This window comes from Pinus tabuliformis, chromosome 9 (assembly GCF_031772625.1).
Source record: "Pinus tabuliformis cultivar Carrire ecotype Pingquan chromosome 9, CPIR1, whole genome shotgun sequence".
In the NCBI taxonomy this organism is placed as follows: domain Eukaryota; kingdom Viridiplantae; phylum Streptophyta; class Pinopsida; order Pinales; family Pinaceae; genus Pinus; species Pinus tabuliformis.
Window position 1 is genome coordinate 1,246,561,999 of NC_142307.1, and position 26,048 is coordinate 1,246,588,046.

The 26,048-nt window shown below is 38.7% G+C and overlaps 1 protein-coding gene across 2 annotated transcripts in view; it reads left to right on the forward strand.

The window, feature by feature from the left end:
- The window catches only part of CTF18 (P-loop containing nucleoside triphosphate hydrolases superfamily protein), a 245,805-nt gene that overhangs the window by 40,013 nt on the left and 179,744 nt on the right, over nucleotides 1-26,048 (forward strand). For both annotated transcript variants that reach the window (XM_089439756.1, XM_089439755.1), the window contains exons 3-6: nucleotides 3,132-3,193; nucleotides 3,360-3,497; nucleotides 3,659-3,943; nucleotides 4,061-4,147. In XM_089439756.1, the coding sequence (XP_089295882.1) occupies nucleotides 3,132-3,193; nucleotides 3,360-3,497; nucleotides 3,659-3,943; nucleotides 4,061-4,147 (572 nt within the window). The remainder of the gene's footprint in view (nucleotides 1-3,131; nucleotides 3,194-3,359; nucleotides 3,498-3,658; nucleotides 3,944-4,060; nucleotides 4,148-26,048) is intronic.

Genomic DNA, 26,048 nt, shown 5'->3' on the forward strand with positions numbered 1-26,048 from the left:
GGAAGAAATATTGACTTTAGAGGGAGCTGGAAGTAGAATTTGACATGAAGGATCTTGGATTGATACACTACAACTTGAGACTTGAGGTTTGGCTGAAAAAACTGGTAAAATCTTACTTGGTCAAGGAAAGCACGTGACTATTATCCTCCAAAAGTTCGGAATGGTAGGTTGAAGACTTGCGGCGACATCTATTAGCAAAAATTGGGGAGTTTTGATATTATTGATCCATCATTGGACTAGTAGCTGATTGGTTCCCTGATACATTCAATTCAAGGATACATCGATTGGGTTGGAAGTGGTGATGATGAGTAGAGATGCTATTAATTGTTGGGATCTGGTACAGTTTCTTGGAAGAACTAGGATTTTGTTCACTAAGCATTGCAGAGGCAGAAGATTTGACAGTTTGTGCAGTTAGTTGTGAAGCAGTTTGGCTCCGTAAAAATGTTTATTTGATTGATTGTTTGATGGCATGCTGGATTAGACAGTGGTACTTTGTAAGTTGTATGAAGATTGTTAGAGAACTTGAAATGTAGAAGCACATTATGATTCGAGATATGATCCAGGATGGGGCCATGAAGCTACAATATATCTCCATTGACGAACATGTAGCTGATATTAGGGAGAAATGAGTACTTCTGAGACAAGCTTGGGCTTGTGGATTACTCCTCCCAGATTGAGAGGGAGTGAGGATGGACATCTAGTTCTTCATGTGTCATATACTATGACTAGGACTAACAATTGTAAGTCAAGTACATGGACACAGATAGGGAGAATGGTGGATTGGATAAACATCTTAGACAAACATTCTTGAGTCATGTACTGTGGTTGATTAGGATTAACACCCTAAGTCAAGTACATGGACTCGGTTAAAGAATGGTCCGGTGGACTGACATTTCCTTGTGACAAGTAGGAAATGGTCCTGTGGAGGACATACTTTGGTGAACCTAGGTGGAGTATGTGCCTTGGAGAGGCAGTGTGGTGTCCTATTAAATGCCTCCCAACATTGTGCTTTGATATAATGGAGAGATAGAGCTTACTTGTCAAGGCCTTGGTAATTTGACAATGTTGGTTATGATGATGTTATCATTGATGATGCTTATCAATATGGATCCTTTCTTATATGAATATTTCAACTTGAGAATATCCCGATGAGTCATTATGAATACCTCCCTAGTTAAGAGGGGGTGTTGAAAGTGTAACTATGTTCGATCTTCATAATGTATATTTGTCATTATGATTTTAAAAGAGTCAAAATAAAATTATTTTATCATGTTCCATTTGGACATTTAAAAGGAAAAAAAGAATTTTTAAAGTTTATTTTTGTGTCCCCAAGTTGACCAAGTCGGCTCTCCAGATGACAAGTCAGCTTTTAGCCTTTAGGGGCACCTTTTCAGACATGGAAACAACTATATATTGGCATCTATTCTCCACCATTTGGCAAGCAATTCGGTGCTCATCCGTGGAAGAAGAATTCAGATGTCCGAGGCATATTTCTCTATGGTATACGAGCTTCCTAAGGCACTACTCTTCTGAAGAATGCGAGCTACAGGAGAACCATTATCTTTGAAGAATGCGAGCTATAGGAGGACTATTATCTCTGTGAAATTCGAGCTACAAGAAGGACAATTATCTCTGTGGAATGCGAGCTACCCAAGGCATTCTATCTCTATGGGACGTGGCATCTAAGGACAGGGATGTGGCAGACTTATTGAAGATCTCGTGGACAAAATTGTGGCAGAGTTTGAGCTATTGATGGAGGGCTGACTTGGCACTTGGGTTATTGGTCAGTTTATCTATGACTTGGATTTCTCTTGTTGACAAAAGATTCTATAAAGAAAGGATTGTTGGGTTTTCCCCTTGTGGGTTTTGCCTTGGTCATTGGCCTAATTTCTGGTGTCTTGCATTTTTTCACATTGTACTTGTATAATTGCTCGATGACCTAATTGAATGAAGTAAATACTAAATGAAAAACACATATAACAGTCACAAGTAATTATCATGATTAGAAATTCTAGCTTGCACTTGAATTTCAACAAAGGGGTTGTTAGAATTATAATATGTTCTTCACATGTGGCTGTGACACATTCGTATGTATCATTAATGTAGTTGTAATCATGGCTAAGGCCATCATTTTATCATTTATTATCATTAATTTTAATACGAGGGAGTGGTTAAGGTCAACCTAGTCAAACTTTTCACTTAAGCTTAGTAGCCCTCTGCGGTCTAATGCCTTAACATGAAGTTTGTATAAATACACAACAGTTCTCATATTTATGGCATCAGCTTGATGTCTCTACAAAGTGATTTATGCCCAAGGGCACTTATATCTTTGGCATTCTTTTGTTATTAGCAATCTTTTTCTTTTATGAGCACTTGTGCATATCTTGTGTATTGCACTTGTGCTTGGGTAGTTCTCTCTCTCTTTAGTGCACTAGGATTATCTCTCTCTATTGTATCTGTGACTGGGTTATTAAAGAAATTGTGTTTGTGTTTGGTTCCATACAATTTTCCTACTTTCACTTGTGAGTCTCAACAAAAGCTTGTGCATTGCTGCTTTCATCCTTGTGCTTAAGGTGGTAGTTGGTAATTACTGGAACTGGAAGTTAGAAAATTAGAGTTTCTACTTCTATTCATCATGGTCATCAATGCAAAGTCTAGTTCAAATTTACTCTGAAGGTGATGCCTATGTAAATAGAATAAACTTCAGCAGCCATTGATTACACTAGTAATACTTTTCATACAGGGTAGGCCCATATCATAGAATGTATACATTGAGAAACTATACGGTGCCTGAAACCTTGAACTTTGGGCTCTGTTTTGTATATTTCAGTAACATAATGTATTTTGGCTAATCCTGGCATTCCTTGTGTTGGATGAGCAATTCATACCATTACACTCCTTAAATTTGTCTAATTGAAAAAAAAAACAAGAAAATGTCCCACAGCTATTCACTGTTTAACAGTTTCAACATAATTTGTCCTTTGTTTCTGTATGGGGAAATGGTGGATTTTTTATGTCGAGACCACTGGTTTATTGTGACACAATTTGAAATGTGTAGTTCAATGCACTTTTCAAAGAGGACTGTCTGTTAACGTTTTTGATGAGGTGGTTCTATATTATCACTTTTTCAGGACTTCTTACCGAGCCAATTCATGCCTTACTCGAAAAAGTTGAAGAAGAAATGTTTCAACAGGTATATTTTACCCTTTTTCCCTGGACTTACGTCTTGGACAAAGCATTGAGTAATAGAGGTTATATGAATGAATTAAGACTTTTGGAAGATAGCATTCCATAATTGAGAGATGATTGAAGATTGCTTTTTATCAGATTGTCTCATTAGTTTACCTGTGCTTCTGAAGGCTTGCCATGCTACAACAGAAGGTACGAGCGATGAAAACTATGTATGCAGCCAAACAACAACTGAGCAGCTATGGGTGGAAAAATATGCTCCAAAGTCATTTACTGAACTCTTGAGTGATGAGCAGACAAATAGAGAGGTTTACATGCATTTCATACTTCATTTCAGCAGTATATGTCATTACACATGCAAAATCTTCCAGTACACCTACAATTTTAAGGAACTTTTTCGTTGATTTACTGTTACAATTGTCACATAGAAATTGGTTATGATAGGAACAGGCCCTTTTGTTTTACACAGGTCTTACACTGGCTGAAGCAATGGGATCCTTGTGTATTTGGATCTAAAAACACAAGGACCTCTAGTGAGGTTCTGTCTGCATTAAAAAGACATTCTTCTATTTCACAAAGCCATGGATTCTTTGGCAATAAGAAGAACTCTTCATTTAAGGGAAACAAGGGAGTTCAACCAAGCAACAAACATGATGGGATAGAGAAAATGAATACATCAAATTATCCAAATGATTATTCTACAAAAACTGCAGATCAATTAAAGGAGGCCTGTGATGACCGTCCAGATGAAAAGGTGTTGTTAGAACTTAGAACCTATATTAACAAAGTTGCATTATTTGACATACCTTTGACTGTATGGACATTATCACTGTATCTACAATCTCTTGATGTGAGTATATCATCTTTGCAGATACTTTTACTCTGTGGGCCTCCAGGTTTGGGAAAGACTACCCTTGCTCATGTTGCTGCTAAACATTGTGGTTATCGTGTAGTGGAGGTATGTTTCGAAAGGTTTAAAAGCCTTTTTTTATTGTATCTGTGACCATATTATGCTGTTTTTCTTTTGAACTATATTTTCCCTCTTAATCTTTTTTGAAGAAATTGATACTTAAATGACAGGAAGGGATGCAAAAGTATATATGCAGTCATTAGATGAAAGTAGCCTTTTCCATATATTTAGCTTATCAGAGTCTTTTCTTAAAGCTAATAGTCTTGCTGAAATTGAAGAGCAGTCAGGCCCAAAATTAAGGAACTTCCAATTTTACTCTGTAATCTTCAAAAGTTTCATTTCACCTCATTCTGCACAAGAAATTGAAGACTGTCAATATTGATTCTCGAGTAGACATTCCAGACAGATTAATGACACTAACAAGGATCTTCAAATAAAGCAGTTTGTTAATAGAGTTTAGATGTAAACATGCATAAAAGAAGGCTCTATATCCAGGTCCAAACATCCTTAGTGAACAGGGACCTCAAAGATACATAACCATCCCTGATGCCTGTTTTGTGAAAGCCATCCTTTAGTCAGGAGTGATTTTTAAAGAATGCATCAAGTGAGAAGTCTCGTTTTAAAATAAATTTTTGCATCCCAGATGGCCTGCACCCTCTTGATTCTTGAGTCATTTGACTTAATTGTGATTGGGATGCCATGTTGTATGAAGTTTGGTTTCAATAGAAGGTTTTGGGATTGTTTTCTCGTACAATTCTTCTATCTAGTATATTGAAAAAGATGTCCCATTATTCCAGCTCCATTCCCACTAATTATGCCATATGGGAGAGAGGGGCAACTAGCCTAATTTTATTCTTATCTTGTCTTGAAAAAGCTTTTTGGGAGGCACTCAATCATCTAGTTCCAAAAGACTGCTTTTAATTTGCATCATTCGAAGCATAGATATTAGCCAAGCTAAGTAGTTGACTATTGAGGTTGAGTGAAATACATGACACAATGTGAAAGGGTCAACTCCATGGTCAATTATATATGCAACAAGCTTTGGTGAGACAAGAGTATCCACCCCTCCTTTACCTTTCTCATGAAATGCAACAACACCATGCCAAATATAGAATAAGGTCGTGCTTAGCAAAAGACCAACAACTTGCCTTCTTGGGAACACTTGGCATTTAAATTTGAAACCAACCAACATGCTCTCTAATCCATGATCTCCTTGATCGGGTTTGTAAGACCTTGAGCATTCAATTAACACACTTCATCTATAAATTCTAATATGAACACCCGTCTCCTTGCCTTCAATACCCTATAAATATAGGTAAGGCTTTGGAGATATAATATGATTTTGAGAAAGAGTAAGTGTTGTGCAATGATGCATGTATCAAAGGTATCCTTCTTTGATTTTCTTTGCATATCCTTGAAACTATCATTGCCTCAAGTATTCAACATTAGAGATGGAGATTGAATCCTTTTGGTTCCCTCCCCATGGGTAGAGGTGGCATGGTAGGAGTCAATGAGTTACTTCCTTGTGTTTGAGTCCATAGGTTTGGATGGAGTTGACCCAAAGTTGGTCAAGCTTTTGGATGGAAGAGCCTTTGGTGTTGTTGGTGTCTTGTTAGCCTTTTTGTCCTAGTGATTCCAACCACTGCCATTGGTAGAGGTTGAAGCGTTTTGAATCTGGTTTGTGTGAGTACAAATTGGGGGGGGGTGTTAGGGGAACCATCCTTAGCCATAAAGGAACTAACCCTAATCCTATCGGTGGTGTTACAACAAAATCTAGTGCCCCTATATGATGTAAAGTCCCAAGCATCAAGGGACTAGTCTTGTGCAACTCTGGAAGGCTACCCACTGTCATATCAATATCTCTTCCTCCAACTTTTGGTTGTCCCTTCTCCAACTCAAGGGGGGATTTTGTAAAAGTTAGGATTGCTAAGGCTATAGAGTGGAGGCACAAGGCAATTTATGAAGAGTAAGCCTAAGTAAAATAGATGAATGAGTGGTGTGAGAAGGGAAAGACAAAGGAAAATATTCCAAGACCAAGTGCCTAATCACACCTTGGGCAAATGGAGTCAAGGGAGTATACATTAAGAGGGAAAGTGCATGAAATTCTATGGCAATAAGGGCTGATATGTTTACCACAAATCAGCCTTATTTCGCTGATTTCTATTGCAAAAATTTGTTCTTGGAAAGCTAGATATGCTATTCAAGATGTTGGTATGAAGGTGATTCCATATAAACGTGAATAACAATTTGAACCTATTAGATATAGCTAGATACTACAATAATAATGGTAAGTGGGGTTAAATCCTCACATTACATTATCCTAACAAACCATGGTTGATTAGAAGGCCCTTACACCAATAATACAAGGTTTTTCTACATTTGGAATCGACACATGAAAAGTAAATTATATAAGGAATGCCTTACATAAAAAATGAGATACCTCCAATCTTCCTTTAGGCTTCAAACATGTGAAGTACAAATGAAGTCCAAGGGGAGAGCTCCTCAATCCCCAAAATCTTAAGAACCATTACAATGGAGAGAGCGCTCACTCTTTATAGAGTGAGCCTTTTCTCTTATACAATAAAAAATCATTATCCTTCTAATTAACTCCATAACAAGTCGATATATAGTAAATTATTGGAGTTAGATCTCTACTCAATCCATGGTTGAATATGTAACATGATGTGGACAAAAGCCTGTCAAGGACAACTCACACTCATCCAAAAATACTAATGAAGTTACATCAAAAGTCTCACAGAGAGGATGCATTACTAAAAACAAGCTTGAGAACTAGGTAAACATGTAGAAGGTCTACATGAAATTCTCTCTCCAAAAATACATGCATGCAAAATATACTAAAATAATCCTCCACATAAGACAACGTGCTCCAAGATCCACGTAGGAGAAGTCACCTAGTGCACCCTTCAAGATGCATTAGAGAGTAAATAATAGAGTAATACTCCTTGGAGAATGCTACACAATAGCCTCCTCCAAAAATAGGAAGAGATCCACAAGATTCATGCAACCAATCCACATGAATACCAAGGCAACCAACTCCATGGATGAATGTGCTAGATGCCAAGTAGTTGGAGTGCTCCACAAAAAAGGATGTGGTCAAACCCCAAAATAGAAAGTAGAAGTCTCCACAAGTGTGTTCCCCAAGACAATCTCCAAAAATACAAAGGAAGAAACCTTCAACATGTGCACCCCCAAGAAAAATCTCCAAGAATAGAATAAAGACTAAGTAGTATGCATACCAAATCAACACGTCTAGCCCAAATATGTGACACCTCCCAATAAATTTCCTCCATAAATACCTCAAATGAAATAATATATTTGCCAAGTCAAAGAGGCGAGGGTGCTGTCTAAGATGGTCAAAATATGCCCCGTGTAGTTGAAATATCCATCCAGTAAAGATCAGAGAGCACCTAGGAGAGGTGCGTCCTAGAAAAGTGTGCCATACAAGTGTACCTCAACCACCCAAAAACAAAAAAATACTCTCCAATGAAATGCACCCTAAGAGAGTGTGCCAACTTCCAAGGTGGTTAGCCCTCATCAATAAAATACTTTTCCATATGCTATGTCATAAAGATGTCCAACCAACCCAAGAGAATGGTCCCTAGAGAACTATGTGAATGTCTCTAAGAAACAATAAAATAAAATATTGCATGTCTTGAAAATTGTGCCCAAGAAGGGGGGTGCACCACTCGAGCTCCTCAACCAACTCCAACTTACCTCTTCTATTGAAATTGGGTAGCATCAGGAGGTACTCTCCAATGCCCTTGGTGCTAGGCTTGTGAGAGAGAAACACCCACAAAGTGAGTGTGTGGGCTTTGCACCCAAAGTTTGGGGTTTTGGAACCAAAGGAGTGGGCTTGGAACCCAATGAAATTGTAATTTATTATTCAAGTTGAGTTGGTGTTGAGAAACCAATATGGTAGTAGATTAGGGTTGATTCCTCTTTCTTGATAATTACTTGTGAATGTATGTTGGATTTTATTACTTTTATTATGTCTTCTTCATCAAGCAATTACCAAAACATAAAGTACATGAATATCACAAAAGACAAAGAACACAAGATGTAGACTCCATGCCAGGGCAAAACCCCACAAGGGGGGAAACTCTAATAATCTCTTCTTATAGAATTAGATCAAAGTGAGATATCCAAGACCCAAGACCAAGACCAAGACCAAGACCCCCACAAACAACCATATCAACACTCCAAATCTCCTCCAACGAAATCCAAGTCAACAAAAGTCGAAGTTGGTCAAACCTCGACAAATCGGATCAAGCACAAAATTTTGGACCTGCAATTCGGGCTGCAACTTTGTAGAGTTTCCCCAGCACCTTCGCACGTGTGGTCAAAAACAAGAATTTTGACCCTGTAATTCGTAGAGTTGCCCCAACACCTTTGTACGTGTGAACAAAAACAAGCAAAAGTTCGATTTTTCTTTTTTCTTTGATTCTTCTTCTCTCTCCTTGGCCTTCAGTTTCTTTCTTCTTTCTTGGCACAAAAATCGATGTTGTGAGTGATCAAATGAGGTGAAAGTCTCTTCTATTTATAGCTGCCCATGAGGTCGAATAAGTGCCTCTTCTAGGCCGACTTGGCCTTGTGGTGACAAAATGACTCTTTTTGACTCGAAATACAAATTTTCTTTTTCTTACAAATAGTCCTGTTACTGCTCAATCTATTAGGGGTCCTAGGTGTTGAAAAGCGTATCTAGGTTCGGTCTTCATAATGACGTGTAATTGTGATTTTATGTAATTGATGAGAAGAAAAATAAAATTATTATTGTAATGCTTGTCTCATGGGTTTCATGAGCAAGGAATTTTATTTTTAGTGATGCCCATTGTGAATCTTTAGGATTTGTCATCTAGTCATAAAAGTCAATTTGAGTTTATGTCATGTATGAAGGACCCTTCTTGGGCATGCTACATCTTGTATGAGTCATTAGATAAGTATAAATAGCCCTCCAAGACAAGCACAAGTATCTCCCTTCAAGTCGACTACAAAAGAAATAATAATCTCTCTCTAGAGGACATGTCGGCTCATCTCGAAGTCATGTCAGCTTATTACAAGCCCCAACAACTATAAATAGGGCCATTCAGATTTCATTTAGAGACAAAATTTCAGAGAAGTATTTTCGTTAGTGGTCTGCGGTTAGAAGTAGTGCGAAGAGCCAAGGAAAGTAACACTATAATAAGGGAGAAGCTCAAGAAGGAAGCCTCCATAACAACGAAGAAGAAGGGACGATATTCAAACCTGTTTAGGGGCTATTCCCTGTCACTCGTACAAGGAAGAAAGGCAAAATTAGTTGCAGAAGAAGCCGAGAAGAGTTCTAGAATGGTCAAGGCTAGTAGGGTCACTTGGGAAGTCGAATCAAGGGAAGATTCATCAAGCTGGAGTATGTAAGGAAAGTGATAACAAGGTACATCATACAATACACATGTTGCAACTAAGGCTATTGAAGGTAGCAGGTCTAATCTAAGAAACCGAGACTGAAAGATAACAGAGAAGGAAGGAGAAGCAAATAGTTTGACCATTGAAGAAAGGAGTTACACTAAGAGGTCTTGTGGCTTGGTCTTGGAGTGGCAAAAAGGTCTAGGGTCTTGGTCTTGGTATTCGTCAATTGGAATCTCTATAAGAAGAAGAATTTGTTCAGGTTTTCCTCTCAAGAGTGAGAGGTTTTGGCCCTGGCTGATAGCCTATATTCCGTGTCTCTTGTCTGTTTATGGTTTATGCTTGGTAGCTGTTTGATGAAGAATAACATTACGATAACATAAGTAAAAGAAGATCCTAATTAAGAAGTAAAAAACGTTCACAAACAATTATCTAACTAAGAGAAATCACCTAATCTCGATGCCCTAGATTTCTCAAAATGGTATCAGTGCTAAGGTGGCTAAGTCAAGGAAGGGCATCTTATCAAAGGACACTCAAGGATCAAACCTTGAGGAAGGCATCAAAGCAAAGATCATTTTTAAGACAACATCTTCAAAGGAAGCATTATAACCCTAGATCGAAGGAGGAGTCTGCAAAGAAGTCTTTGGATCATCATCAAGAAAAGAAGGTCAAGTTGAAGAGATCTTCGAATCAAGGTCCTTACCATTGAAGAAGATCATCCAAGAAGCATTAAGACATCTTCATCAATCATCATCAAAGGGATCAAGTTGAAGATTTTATCTTCACTTGACAAGTAAGTACTGTTTCTTCTATAATCTAATCTAGCAAAAATGACTTCATTTTGCAAGGAGATCTATAAGCTGGTTGGGTCATCGAACTTCCTTGCATGGAAAAGGAGGATAGATATAGTCCTCGAAGAAAATGAAGTTATTGATCATGTCAATGGAAAGGTCTCCAAACCATCCGAAGGACAAGCACTATTTGAATACATGGAAAGGGATCTAAGGGCTCAAGAGATTCTTATGGAGTCTGTCAAAGATCCCCTCATTCTCTATATAGTAGAGCTGGAGACATCTAAAGAGATATATGATAAACTGGTAGAACTATTCTCTGAAAGTGCCATAAGAGAGATCATATCACTTAGATTTGATCTACACAAATTGAAGGTATCAAAGGATGAAGGGATATCCTCATGTCTCTCAAAAGCATCTCAAATAAGATCTCAACTTCAAGATCTGGGAGAGATGATATCGGATAAAGAAATGATCTCCATTGTTCTAAATGCACTAACTGATGAACAAGGTAACCTCGTATCAAATACCTATGAGGACAAGAAATCTATCCCATTCAACAACTTGTGGTCTCTATGCAAGATAGAAGAAGACAGGTTGAGGGCAAAAAGTGTTGAAGAATCAAATGAGAAGATTCAAACATTTGCTGGAAGGAAAGGGAAATTTGGAAAATTTGGTCCTTAGAAAGGAAAGAAGAACATAGCTAAGATTCAATGATATGGATGTAAATAATATGGACATTACAAGAAAGATTGTCCCAAGTTAAAGAAGGGCAATAACAAGAGAGATAGAGAAGAAGCCCATATCACCAAAGAAGTGGAGGAAGCTGAAAAGAAGAAGTCCAAGAAAGAGGAAGTAAGAGATCTCCACTATTGAGATAGTCTTCCTCACGTAAGTTCTTTTCAAGTTCCTAAGTATTCTGTTGTAAGATATGGCTATCATGATTCACTAAGTAAAATAATGGGATGCATCAAGGCATCATAGAAGCATTGAAAGCAAGAGCTCGGGACATCATCATAGAGAAGCATGAAAGATGGTTAGAATCTATGGAAGTCAAGGATATATCTCTTGGGAATCTCATTGAAAACACAAGTGGCAAGGTCATCTAGTACAAGGTTCATCATACATCTGTCAAAAGGAAACATCTGCTGATGGGGATACTTTAGATCCTCAAGATTCTCTGATGAAATCTTCATTGAAAGGTTCATCGATCATGAGGGGAAGTAAGTGTTTCATCAAGAATTCCAAACTTGTGGAATTCATGGGATGATGACATAAAAGTGACTCAGATCAAGGGATTGAAGCTATTTCAATCAAGGAAGTTGTTACATAAAGTCTGGATGACCCAAAGGAAAAATGAGGTATGTATGCTCACATTTGATATTGTGGAAGTCATGTCATATGGTTGCAGATATCATGAACTATTGCTCTGTCTTAAGAGCATGATCAAAAGAATCTCCTCCCTCAAGGGGATGCAGGAGTTCATGGGTCACACATTCACTAGATGAAATCAACATAATATGTCCTCATATGAAGTATGAGGTGGTTGACTACAATTGAGGAACTTTGATTGGAAGCTCCTGGGAATGAAATGTGTGAAGAAAGGAAGGAAGAGATCGTGGAATATGCAACCATGGTAAAGGCAATCAACATCCGAAAGACCAAGAAGATTTGACTAGGATATCTCCATGGAAGATATGAAGACTTTGATGGAGTCTGAAAAAGAAAGAGACCCTTGACAATATATATCTTTGGGAGATGTGTCGATATGTATGCAGGATGCTGATGCAAACTAGAAGATGTCATGATGAAAGACCATCACAAAGGTAATGTTGATTTTAATGTTCATTCCTTTATTTTTGAACAAATATCTGGATGGGTTTATGCAGGGCTACTGAGGGAAGATCTATGGATGTCTTCCACCATCGATGCACATGTAGTAGGATGAAATATCCTTAAGTAAACATGGCATGAAGAAAGCAACATGGCATGAAGGAAGGCCAAATATGGACTAATGGATCACTTTCCGTTGATGACATTGCTGACTCATGGATGAAAGTGATGCATGGTTGGTGCCCTATGTAGAAGTCTCAAACATGAAGACTCTTGGATAACGAAAAGAAGTTCATGACATCGTGAGGAGGCGTTCTTCAAAGCAACTGATTGTCCCATCATCTCCACCTGAGGAGTTGTTGTAGGTCCTAATTAAGAGGGAGCTTGGAAACAAGTTTCTTACTTGGAAGAAATTTGGAAATTTCTAAGCCAAGAGGGAGCTTAGGTACATTCCTTGTGTAGGAATGAGTACATTACTTTATTGGAATAGATATGTACTCCCTAATTAAGAGGGAGAGGTAGACACATCACTTTTGTCTTCTCTTGGGAAGACAGAATGGAGGATTGGGTAAACATCTAACATCCGATACTCTTTGAGGATGAGTTAGGGCACCCAAGATAAGAGAAGTCGTAGAGGACCGATATTCTTTGAGGATTGGGAATCCCAGATAAGAATAGTACTGGTGGAACACACCCTGAGAACTCAGGTGGGGTATGTTCTAAGAGAGACAATGATGAGGGTGTCTATACATCATTGGTATCGCTTGCATTTTGCTCAGATCTCGTGGAGAGATAGAGCTATTAGTCAAGGCCTTGCTATGTGACAATGCTAGTTGATATGATGCTAAACAGATGGGTTACCAATCCGACTCTTCTTATGAGAAATTCTTCAGATTGAGAATGACCAAGTACCATTATGAATACCTCCCTAGTTAAGAGGGAGTGTTGAAAAGTGTAACTAGGTTCGGTCTTCATAATGACATGTGTAATTGTGATTTTATGTAATTGATGAAAAGAAGAAAAATAAAATTATTATTGTAATGCTTGTCTCATGGGTTTCATGAGCAAGGAATTTTATTTTTAGTGATGGCTCCCATTGTGAGCCTTTAGGATTTGTCATCTAGTCATAAAAGTCAATTTGAGTCTATGTCATGTATGAAGGACCCTTCTTGGGCATGTTACATCTTGTATGAGTCATTAGATAAGTATAAATAGCCCTCCAAGACAAGCACAAGTATCTCCCTTCAAGTCGACTGTAAAAGAAATAATAATCTCTCTCTAGAGGACACGTCAGCTCATCTCGAAGTCATGTCAGCGTATTAGAAGCTCCAACAACTATAAATAGGGCCATTCGGATTTCATTTAGAGACAAAATTTCAGAGAAGTATTTTCGTTAGTGGTCTGCGGTTAGAAGTAGTGCGAAGAGCCAAGGAAAGAAACACTATAATAAGCGAGAAGCTCAAGAAGGAAGTGTTGAAATTTCTAAGTCTGACACGTTAGAAACCCTTCATTCACTTTACTGATTTATTCCTACCTACTTGTTATGTTAATTAACAAGTTATTTACCATGTAAATACTGGAAATAAATACAAATGCATGCTCAACACGTTATAGATCACCAACTGAAGGAAATAGAAACAATCACGCAAGTGACACGTTGTTTTTGGACTAATGTCCCCGGAAAAACCCAATGCGGGAAAACCGGTGCAGCTATCTGAGGGTTTTATTATTAAGCAACTCTTTTCTGAGTACACTGGGTGCCAAACTGGCTAACTCGACAAAGATAAAAAATCTGGCAGCAATATCTCTCTTCGGAAACAGGTATTCGGAAAGCCTGCTCCATGAAATCCCTCTCCAACACAATCTGAAGCTCAACGTCAGCCCTGTTGGCCTCTGTGTCAGCCTGAAACCCTCTGCGTCAGTCTACTGAGGCTCTGCGCAGCCTCTCTGGCTCTCTGCGTCTCCTGTAGCCTTTGCGTGGATGATGCAGGCCCTTCTGGCTCTTCGTAGTCTCTGCTTCTTCTGTGTGGCTCCCTCTCGCTCTGCGTCTGCTTCTCTTTGCTTCTGCGCTGGTCTCTCGGTACTGTCCTTGCCTCTCTGCCTCGTACTCACTGTCCCTCGCTGCAACTGATCACTGATTCTATCTCTCTTAGCAAACCCCATTCTAGAGAATAGAATGACTGATCACTCTGGTGTGTTCTCCAATTGACCCTCAAGCCTCTTCTTATACTTTTCTCGTTGGTCCATCAACGGCCGAGATTAAATCTCTAATCAACGACTAAGATTAGATTTGGCTTGATCCATGACTTTTGGAACCTTCTAACCCAGTTTTATATTAATACCCATTAATATTTAACTTTTCCTAAGTTTAGACTTAGGAACTTCATTAAAAATATTAATTATTTTAGTATCTCCCAAACCGGGTACAATTTGTCCAAACCATTTCTGGGTCTTGGAGATCTCATCTGCTTTAGCCTCTCCGCCAATTTTCATGGCTAGAGCACATCCGATGCTACCCCAAATCAACAAGAAGCCTCCTCAACAGCAAAGAAAAAGGGAAGATATCCGAACCTGTTTAGGGGTTGTCTCCAGTCACTCTTACAAGGAAGAAAGGCAAAATTAGCTGCAGAAGAAGTCGAGAAGAGTTCTAGAAGGGTCAAGGCTAGTAAGGTCACTTGGGAAACCGAATCAAGGGAAGATTCATCAAGCCGGAGTATGTAAGGAAAGTGATAACAAGGTACATCATACAATATACATGCTGCAACTAAGGTTACTGAAGGTAGCAGGGCTAATCTAAGAAATCGAGATATGAAAGATAGCAAAGAAGGAACGATAATCAAATAGTTTGACCTTTGAAGAAAGGAGTTAAACTAAGAGGTCTTGTGGCTTGGTCATGGAGTGGCAAAAAGGTCTAGGGTCTTGGTCTTGGTTTTCGTCCATTGGAATCTCTATAAGAAGAAGAATTTGTTCGGGTTTTCCTCTCAAGAGTGAGAGGTTTTGGCCCTGGTTGATAGCCTATATTCTGTGTCTCTTGTCTCTTTATTGATTATGCTTGGTAGCTGTTTGATGAACAATAACATTACAATAACATAAGTTAAAGAAGATCCTTATCAAGAAGTAAAAAGCATTCACAAGCAGTTAGCTAACTAAGAGAAATCACCTAATCTCGATGCCCTAGATTTCTCAACACTAGGAGGGGTTCCTATAGAGCGACTACTAGGTCAAGTGGCAACAATGGCGGGATAGCCCACTGTTACCTTAGCTAAAGCTCCCTGCTCTTTACGAACTTTCACTGATGTGAGGAGTTGTAGTATTAGAGAAATCACTAAGAATAATGTATTAATGGTGTAGAGGCAGTGATTTCAAGAGCCTATTCAAAGGGGAGACCCTAGTGATAGGGCTTGCTTACTTTAGAAGCAAGATATGTGGCTCTCCAAGAAGGTCTAGTGGGTGACTTGGACCTAGGGTTGAGGAGTGCTTCTTGATATGAAGAGCCCTAGACCTAAGAATCCTAGGAGAATAGGGTTCTTTAAGTAATCCTTGTGGGATTGGATTGACAAGGTTACGGGACCACAAAGAAACCCTAGTGGACCCAAATGAGGTCAAGGGTTTGGGGTGAAACTTCAAATAAAGGATCTTGACCAAGTGAGGGAGAATAAAAGGATTAAGAGATTGGATTTGAGTTGAGACTTTAATGCAATGATCCTTGATAATGTCACTAACCAAAGGAAACCTAGGGAGAATGGTTTTTGAGCTAGGGCTTGGCAAAACTTGAGATTCCACAGTCGGAATGGCTTCAAAATTGGAGGACCTTTCAAGGGCATACCAACGTTGCTCTAGACCAAAATTCACCAAGTTTTGATGGCTACAATCAAATTCGCATGAAGCCCTAGGGAACCTACTATGGTTAGGGCTTTGTTTGGAAGAAAAGAAGAAAGTACAAGATTATGGTGACCACCAAAGGAATTTGAGAATTAGTGTCTTGTTTTTTGGGCTTAATGTAGCCAAGATACACCAATATATCGAATTTTGATGTGCTAAGGAGCCTTATATGACTTTCGTTAGCCTTCCCAAGTGCAACAACTAGGTCATAGGGATTTACACTTTGATTTGGAAGATAGATGAAGTTTCAAGGCTTGTTAAGCTCCTAGGCCGCCTCTAGGAGCATTCGCTCTCCCTCCCAATGAGTAACACATGCAATATATCGATCATTCAAGACCCATAAAAACTTCCCATCGATTATGGCATGTACAAGAACAGTAATAAATATTCCCTGTGTTATAGAAGCAACAAGACGAAAATAGCATTAAAGTGTACTTACAAGAGAGACGAGTATATCCATTCATCTTGCTCGCAAAAATAGAAGCTCCAAAGACAATAGAGAAAATCCAAACATCGTAGTGCAACAAGACACTTCAATTTCGTCCAAGAAGAAAAGTGCGAAAATATTTTTAGAGATACTAATCCAAATCCCAGTGATGATCAAATGAAATGATCATCACATCAATATATATCCTTGTCTAAGGGGTTCGATTTGCCTAATAGGCCTAATGATGCCCCAACTAATAAAATAATGTGAAAAACAACATTCCTTGGTGACAAGTGTTGAAGAATCTAGGGCAATCATGTGTAGTGTTATTCTTCTTGACTTGATAACAATTTGCGAAGCACTTTTACAATTATCTTAGCTTGATCTTCTTCTTATTATTAGTTTGTGTGTTTCATCAAACTGCTACCAAAAACATAAAGACAAGAACACAAATGTTGGCTCTTTGCTAGGGCCAAAACCTCTCTTCTCTTAAGAGGAAAACCCTTTTGTAAGTTTTCTCTTATTGAAGCTTCTTTCTTGATCAATGCCAAACCCTAGACCTTTGACTAGAAGATCCTCCAAGCACAAGTCAAGTCTTTCTTTATTCTGCACCATGTTTCCTCGACACTTTGTTCACCTCCTTCTGGCACTTCGTTCCCTAGCACTCCGTCCTTCTTCCTGCACTTTGTTCTTCCTTAGTGTGACAGTAATGCAGCCCTAATTCTTGCATGTGAGAGAGGTACCCTAGAGAATTAGGGTCCTTTTTCCTTCGATAGAGAGAGAGTCTACTTCACATGACTTGAGAGGCCTTGTAGGCCTAATTTATAACCCAAACAATGATGGACATGTGATTGTGACCTTACTGTTGATATAACCATAGACTGTCCTACCTTTTCTAGCACGTGTGACTGTTGAACCCTAGAAAACATTCCTTAAATCTTGTGTGGTGACTTCTACTTCGTCGTTGTCCTTGGAGACCTTTCTTTCGTCCTTTTACTATCCTTTTCTTGCCTCCTTACCTCGCACATTTTAGAGATATGAATTCGTTATCTTTAGAGGAGTGGACAACCTCTATATATAGAGGACTGTCCCTCCTTTAGGCCGACTTGTAGGCCAACTTGCTGCTTTGAGGCCGACTTGACTTTCTTTGCTGTGTTAGGTGTTTTTAATGGTGCCATTGCTTCTTTTGATGGTGTCTTTGCTAGGAGGAGACTTGACTTTGCTTGGAGGTGTCTTATTTGACTTTTATACATAAATATACATAATGTAACATACCCTTAAGGTCTTCAACATAATTCTTTTGACTCTTTGACTCACTTACAACACTTTGACATGTGCTAGACCTACTTCAATGAGCAAGAAACTCATTGACATATATTATAAAAATAATATTTATTTTCTTGAGTAAATACAAATATCAAAAGTACTTTTATGAAGACCGAACCTAGTTACATTTCCTTCAACAACAAGCCCACCAAGATAGCTCCATAATACAAAAATAAGCCTCTAAAGAGGGAAAAATGATAGATACAATAGGTTGAAGGGCCATTGAAGGAGCCTAGTGGAGCCCATTGTGTACCAAAATGAATGGATGGGCTAGAAACATAGTGATAAAGGGGATGGCCCCTTGATATCTAAGCAAATGACCTGTGGTGCCTCCAAGTGGCTATGGGGGCACAATACATCCTCATGGGTCTCCAAATGGATCGACAAGCCTGTATCCCATCTATAAGGGTTGGAAGAATGATGCAAGCCCTCCCTTTGTCTCCCATGGTGAGACACATCCTCATCTGGGCCTTGGATCAACTGCCAAGTGTGTGGTGCCAGAGTGTAGCTAGTTGGGCAAGGTGGTCCAGGGGCATTATCATTGTCAAATAAATGGAACGCGAGCAAGCAGTGAGTGGAATTGAAGAATCCCATGATGTGGCAATCTGCTCTCTGCTATGGTGGAGGCGTATGGCTCTCAACACTCACCCTACAAATGCCAATATGACCTGTTGTCGCTCAAATTGTATAGGCACTGCGACAACGACTTAGGGCAGGGGTTGTCACTCTGATCCCTGCCCTCTCTGTTCTAGCTGTTTCCTAATAACAGGCTAGGGGGTAGTTCCTGTGGAATATGAATTTGAAAAGTCCCTGTGGAATATGAATTTGAAAGACCAGTTGGCAACCAACAAGTTCGGGAGACATGATTGAATGGCCTAGCCACTTGGTTGATTTTAGCAAGTTGAAAAATTAGATTGGATTATTCATAAGACTAGTGCCTTATGGAGTCAACTACATGATTTAAATCAATTTTATACTAGGTGACCGAATGAACAATCGCTGCTTAGATGCTTCGCTATCCTTTATGCTATGCAAATCCTATGACCTAGGTGAAATGCAACAATCTTGATTGAATTTAATTATATGCCTAACTAAGTGTATCCTTTGATCCTTATCTATTTTGAGGCTAGTATCAAAAGTAGGTGGCAGAGAGAAGTCAAGGTGAAGCAAGCAAAAGCTTGGTTAACAATACCTCTCCTTGAAATCTAACATACCTGGTGCCTTCAGCGTTCACCGTTTTAACCACTAGAGAGGGTCTGGTGTTCGCAAGCTAAGAGATGAAGGGTGTTCCTATCTCTCTATCAACCAAGCTTATGCTTGGAGGTAATATAATTAAAGCAAGTCTACGCCTAGAATGAAATGAAAGACACTTGAGTGTTCTTGAGTTAAGATTGTTTATGATCTTAAGCAGGTAATTACGATTTATATTTAGATTATGACAAAGAGTACTTAACAATAAATGAAAGACAATCTTAAACACAAGATAAAGTGCTCAATTTTACTAGTGCCCACAAGATGTATCAAATCTAACCAAGAGATAGTTGCTCTTAAAAACAAATCACCAATATGCCAAGGATAAAATTGTCATCCACAATAGATTTTAACCATGAAACAATAATGACAATGATGTCAAGTAAAAGAGATTAGAGCACTTAATCCCAAATGTTACTTAGAACAATTGACCAAGGTTCTCCTTATAATACTTATATGAGACAACACAAGAATGAAAAGGATATTAGTGACAATTGCTCAAGAGATAGACAATTAGATGATTAACGCTCCTTACACAATTAGCAATTTTCCAGGTTATGTCAACAAGATATCACAATGCCAATTTCATGTAATTAGATCCTTAATATTAACAAGAAATGCTAATATCCAATAACTCCTTGAATTACCAATTTAAGCAGTATTAACCAATCAACAAGATATTAGGATTATGTGCTTATGCGAGTGAGCTTATTAAGTGCAAGATTATGAACTTTAGGATTATGAAACTCCCAATAGGAGCAGTGCAACAACTAAACCAATGGTAAATTCACTTCAAAATCTAATGCACCAATGTCAGCTATCTTTTCGTAACTTATGTTTCAATTAACATGAGCAAAATGAAATTTTATAACAGCAGTGGGTTAACTTATGCCAAATATGCCAAAACAGACCCAAAATTATCACTTCTTGATTTAGATGAGAGCACTTACGATGAAATGCAAACAATTAGAAGATGCTTATGTCACTGTTTTATATCAGACTTTAGTATGCTTATGACAGTCAGCAAGTTTTCATGAAATAAACCAAATAATGACTACCCAATTGATGCAATTGATTTATCAATGTGTTAGACAATTTATGAGCAAATTTTAGGGCAATTAGATGAGTTTTATACTACTACTATCAAGTAATTATGTGGTTGTAAATGAAACAGTGAGGGAGTAAGGGTTTGAAGATGCAAACCAATAGGCATTTTGGCCTTTAAAAGCTTGTTCAAATTTCTTCTAATGGAGTGACCTCCTGCAATCACAACTTGTTAGCTCAAATCCACTGAATCTTGCTGCAACCACAGATTGTTAGATGCAAGATCAAAATGATAACCCAAACAAGGATAGATGAGGCAAAGAGGCTAGGGGAAGGGCTGGAAGAAGAGAGGCAAGGGCTAGAGAAGGCGCAGCAAGGCCCAATAAGCCAACGCTAGGGCAGAGAAGGCCCCACAAGGGGCAGCGACCAATGATCAAGCCCTCAAATGGCTGCCACAAGGGAAATAAGGCCAACAGGCCTGTGGCTAAGGGAAATGAGGCCAAGAAAGGCCTGCCAAGGGAGAGGAAGAGGTCCTAAGGCCTGCGGCTGAGGTGAACGAGGCTGCCAAGAGGCAGCGAAGGGAGGAAAAGGGCTAATGGAGGGGGCTAAAATTCACGGAAGGCCTGCGACCTAGGGTATGAGCCTTCTAGGGCTGACGATAGAGGAGAAGAGGGGGATGACAAGGGTTAAAAGGGTTGCTGCTAGGATTTGGAGGTCAAATGCTAGGCCTATAAGGCCTAAAAAATCCAGAACCCCTGCAAAAAAATTAAGATTATGCTTCAGACTTCCAGAATCGCCAAAAATCACCACAAAATGCCACAACAAGGCTAGTGACTTCCTTTTGCTTGGACGTTGAGCTTGGAGGAGAGATAGAGGGTGGATCTTGCCTGCCTAGGCCTAGATCCACATCTAGAAACCCCAACGAAAATTTTCCAAGGGTAGAAACCCTTGAAACCCTTAGAAAAATTTCAGAATTGTCTTGAGGAATCACTTGCACAAATGAAAACAAATTTTCCCAAAACCCCAATAAATACAAAAATCAAAATAAAACCCCAAATCCCAATTTCTGCAAAATGAGTGTTAGAAAATATTTACAAAATTTATTTTACAAAAATTATGTACATAAAATATTTACAAATATTCACAAATATACAATGCTTGTAATGCTTTTTTTTGAGAAAAATAATTTTTTGAATAATGACAATGGATAAATGTATTTTCGAAAGTTAGAGTATTAGCCACAATCTTTAGCAAAGTAATAATACCATATAAATTTTTTGGAGCCCAAACAAGGTCGGCCCTTGCCCACAATGTGTGAACTTGGAGCCCAAGGGTTAGTGTACCTGTAGATCTCTATTATATTTCTCAAGAAAAATCGTTAAATCATATAATGAATCGGATCACCTAAGATAAATCCAAAATTTACCAATAGAATGCTCCTATTATTGACAAATGAAATAACAATTTATATAGCACTGAAGCACAATATAGGATTAGCACATAACTAGCATGTGCCATATATCATGAAACAAAGACATCATGAACTGAACCCCAAAGTCTTTTATTATGATATCTAACGTTCTCAGTTGACCAATGGCTCAATACCAGTGTTACAAATTTACATAGTCCAGAACCAGAGTCATCATTGTGACTTGAGAAGCAAATGGCTTCTAATTTATAGATAAATCCTCCAAGTGGAAAATAACAACTAGTTGGCTTGAGCCCCGTTAAAATAATCTCGACTGTCGATAAATATTTGATCTTTTTATCATCTCCACCGTCGAAAATATTTATTTTGAGGAAATTTCGAATTTCTCTTAAAATCCATTTTTTTATTAATGCAAAAATTATTTTTTTTGGAATAATTTCTTCAAAATTTGACTTTGACTTAACCACTAAGGTCCAAGGGTTTAATTTTTCTTAAAAAATCCATTTTTGTCTTGGTGGGGGACCTCTAAGAATTAACTTTTTTTGACCCACAAATTTTTTGTTCATTTTCCACTTGGAAAAATTAATTTCTCTGAAATTATTTTTTGACTCTAAATTAATTAATTTTTCTAGCATAGGATTTAATTTTATTTTTGCCAAAAAATTAATTAATTGATACAAAAGTGAATTAATTATTTTTTCCACCCTCAAATATTTTAGCCATGGTGGCTAAGTATGAGGGACTATGCACTAAAATATTTTTTACATCAGATCTTTACAAATTAAACCCTCAAAGGGGGAATAGCCTTTTACATGACCCTCAAAATAATTATCCATTTCTGTGACACAATATGATCTAGTAGACCAAGTGATTTGTAATAAAATAATTTAGCCAAATAGCTTAAATTATTCCCAAACCACTTTTACAAAGGCTCGATATAACACTAGGATTCACCTAATACTTTGTTAATAAATTCCACCGTAGCTTTGCTATTTAAGTTGGAGGAAAAATTCTGTCGATTATCCATGTTTAGAACACACATAATGCGGTGAGGTTAAAAAACCTCCTATGATGAAATTCGTCGCCAAAATCAAAGGCTTACCTGGGTGTTGTTACATAAATTAAACAATCATACTAGCATCATTTACATTACAATTTGCAGAAATTGGGTTTACAATGATATATCAATTGGCTGGCTGATGATCCTGATTGTTGAAAGATTTTGCACACTGCTTCCTTGGACTTGTGACAAAATGGGTGCAACATGACCCTCTGGAGGGCTTAGAGAAAATCCTAGATGAAGACCCACCTGCAATCCTGTATAAAATTCAATGCATCCCCTCACCTTCTAGTACAACCAAACATTAGTGCGATTGAGTAAATGAGCTTACAAATCATGGAAACAAGTGGGCACTTCGTAGTGACATGCCCTTATATAATGGGCGTTAGAAAGTGCAACTGTCTCCAAGTTCAAGAAGAAGGTTAACAAAGTACCCTATTAGGTGGTTTCAATCTCTAAATGGGTAACATGTCGTTGGTACATCCATCAAATGGCAGGTGGCATGTGATGTAATGATTAATTAGAGTGGGACATCAAGGGGAGGCTCCAAGCCACATGCAATAGTACAAGGGTAGTTATGATAGGGGAAGCCCACACTTGTGTGTATGAATATAGGAGAGATAAATCGTGGCACATGAGTCACTCCGACCTTTGTTTTTCCACACTTCTTCATATGCCTTTTGCCTTTTATTGATTTTTGTTTTATAACTGCTCTGTTTGTTTTTGTAGTACCAAAGGTGTTCAAGTTTCGAAACTTTGTGGAGAGGTTGAAACACACGAGTTCTCCATAACTCAGAAATCGTTTATGGAAATTCCATCTAGAAGTGTCTGAATTAGATTATTAGCCTATTTTAAAATATTTCCCAAGTTTAAACTTAGGAAAAGGGGTCAATTAATCATTATTAATTGAGAAAGGTGTGAATCATCTAGAAAATCACATAGATCGACTAGGAAATAACATTAGCCCTTGATTAAGTTTTAATCTTGGCCGTTGGAGTCCCAACAAAAGATTATAAGAAGTCGATGGATAAATGAGAAGACACACACTTGAGATCGATTTCCTTGGGCAGTTCAATTTCCAGAGAGCAGCAATAGTTGCCAGAAGAGTTTGAACCAGAGAAGGGAAGCAGAGACAGGGGCAGTGATAATGAAGCCGAAGGAAGATTTTCCAGATATGGTGGGTACTTTGCAGAGAGGTCGAGATTTTCTCCAGGAGGCTGCGCAGAGGCAACGCGAAAGCCTCAAGAAGGCAATTTGATTTTGCTGAGGTGAAGCTAGTTTTCAGTTTCAGAAGCCAGAAAGCATTTCCAGAGTGCCGGAGAGACAGTTTCCCAGTCAACAATAGGCATGACGGCTTGATTTGTAGTTGTTCTAGGCTGAGCGTGTAGCAAACTACGCAGGGGTGACGCAAAAGCTACGCAGGGCAAGGTGGATGACTTGATTTTTAGGGGAAATCAAGTGTCGGGATTGCTCTGAGTGAGGGTAATTTCCCTTAGATAATTTTTGCTAGTTTTTTCTCTGCAGGATTGCCAATTTTTGGCATCCAGATTGTACTCAGATTATTTCACTATTGCTTAATAATTAAAATCCTCAACTATTGCACTTGTTTCCCAAGTTCGGTGTTTCCGGGGACATTTGTCCAAAAATAACTGTGTCAATTTTATGTGTGTGTGCTAGCATATTTCTCAGTTTCTAGCGCTATTATTTTCCGCATTATTTTGTGAAGATTGCGGTGTGTTTATTTCTTTGTTGTCTTAGCAATAAACTGATAATTTAATTAACAGTTAGAAGAAATAATTCCAGTTGTTGCAATAAAAATTTCAGTAGTGAAATTTTCACATGCTTGGGGTCTAGGGGATGAGAGCATGATGTGTAAGATATAGCAATGAATACCCCCTTTAAGTGGGGCAGTTCATCGCCCACTAGGGGTTGGGACAATCATGGGTTCCTCAATGATACAAGGGGCCAATATGTGTGGCCATAGGAACTAGGGTGATGGCCATAGTGATAGGGGTAGAGCTCATGTTTGGCTTTGACCCACATCTTAAATTTGTATGTCCCGACCATCTTTTACATTTTGTGGTACGTTTCCTATTGAGAGTGGTCAAGTTATGCTTATCCTTTCTTTTTAGTTGCATCAACTTTCGAGGCATCGTTCCAAGCCTGACCCAAGGTATGGACAAGGGGAGGGGGGAGGCTAACTCCTTGTGGACCCAGTGGACAAATGTGGATCCGGATGGGAAATATGGTGAAAGGGGTTATAATAAGTGGAAGGGATAGATGTATATGGTGTAGGGAAGCTGAACCATGCAACCAAAATCAGGGTTTCCCATGTAGTGCCACCCCTAAAGCTAGTAGCCAATAAAGTTCATGCCACGAGACTAGTATGGAAGGTTAACTGTCAAATTGGATAGAGGAGACAGGAGCACAAACCAAATCCACTCTTTCTACCGAATCCTCCCACTAATCCATGCTCAAAAAGTGTCCATGATAACTAAACAAAAATACCCAACTACACATTGAAAAGCCATACCTTCGGGGTTGGAAGGCCCACCTTCAAACATATGATCATAACAAATGGGTGAGGGAGCATATGGCTGGCTCGCGTGGCGGAGATAGTGGCACATCGAGCTATCTGGTGGATGCCAAAGGCTACTGGTTGCCGATTGAGGACTATCTAGGAGAAATTTTTTCCCCTATGGATATCACCCACAGGTTGTGGGTAACATCTGGCTCCAACTGGGACATGATCTCTCAGAAGAGTGCACAAACGTAGTCGAATGGGGAGGTCATGAGAACACCAACAATCTCTTGGGACCGCAGACTTGTTACCTGCACATATCAAAGACCAAGCACGTGAGGCAACATGTTTTTGTGGCTTCTTATGATTGCCCATGCTTATATTAGGCCATAAAATTAATAAGAAATAAAATGCAATTTTAATCTAAATGTTGCTAGTCTAGCATGACAATATCACATGATGTTAATTCTAATGTGAAAATGAGCATACAGTGCATCCTACTCTAACATGCATATGATACGATGCCAAGTGTCAAGAAAAGGGGTGATACGACTTAATTTGACTGGTTGTGGCCAAAGTTTGGCGTCAAGTTGAGCAATAGAATAGTAATCTTCACTGACTTTCCCAGGAATCTTGACAGGTAAAGGGTTTTTATCAACCAACACCACATCCCCATCCTTGTACTCCTTTTTAGGCTTCCATTTCTTATTTTGCTTGTGATTAGGCCTTTTAATGATACAAACCTCTTGAGATGGAAGAATAAGGGATGGTTCCTTAGTCTCCGGGATTTTGTAATAAGGGATTGGCCCTAGTTTTACCACATTAGTAGTATATGTAGGTTATCTATAAAGGGTGAAGGGAGTTCCATTAGACTACAGAATGGTGGCTAAGATAAATCCATTTGAAGTTGGCCACGCACAAAAGCACCCCATTTCCTAGACAATAACATTTCCCACACATCGGGAATATCTATGACTATGACATT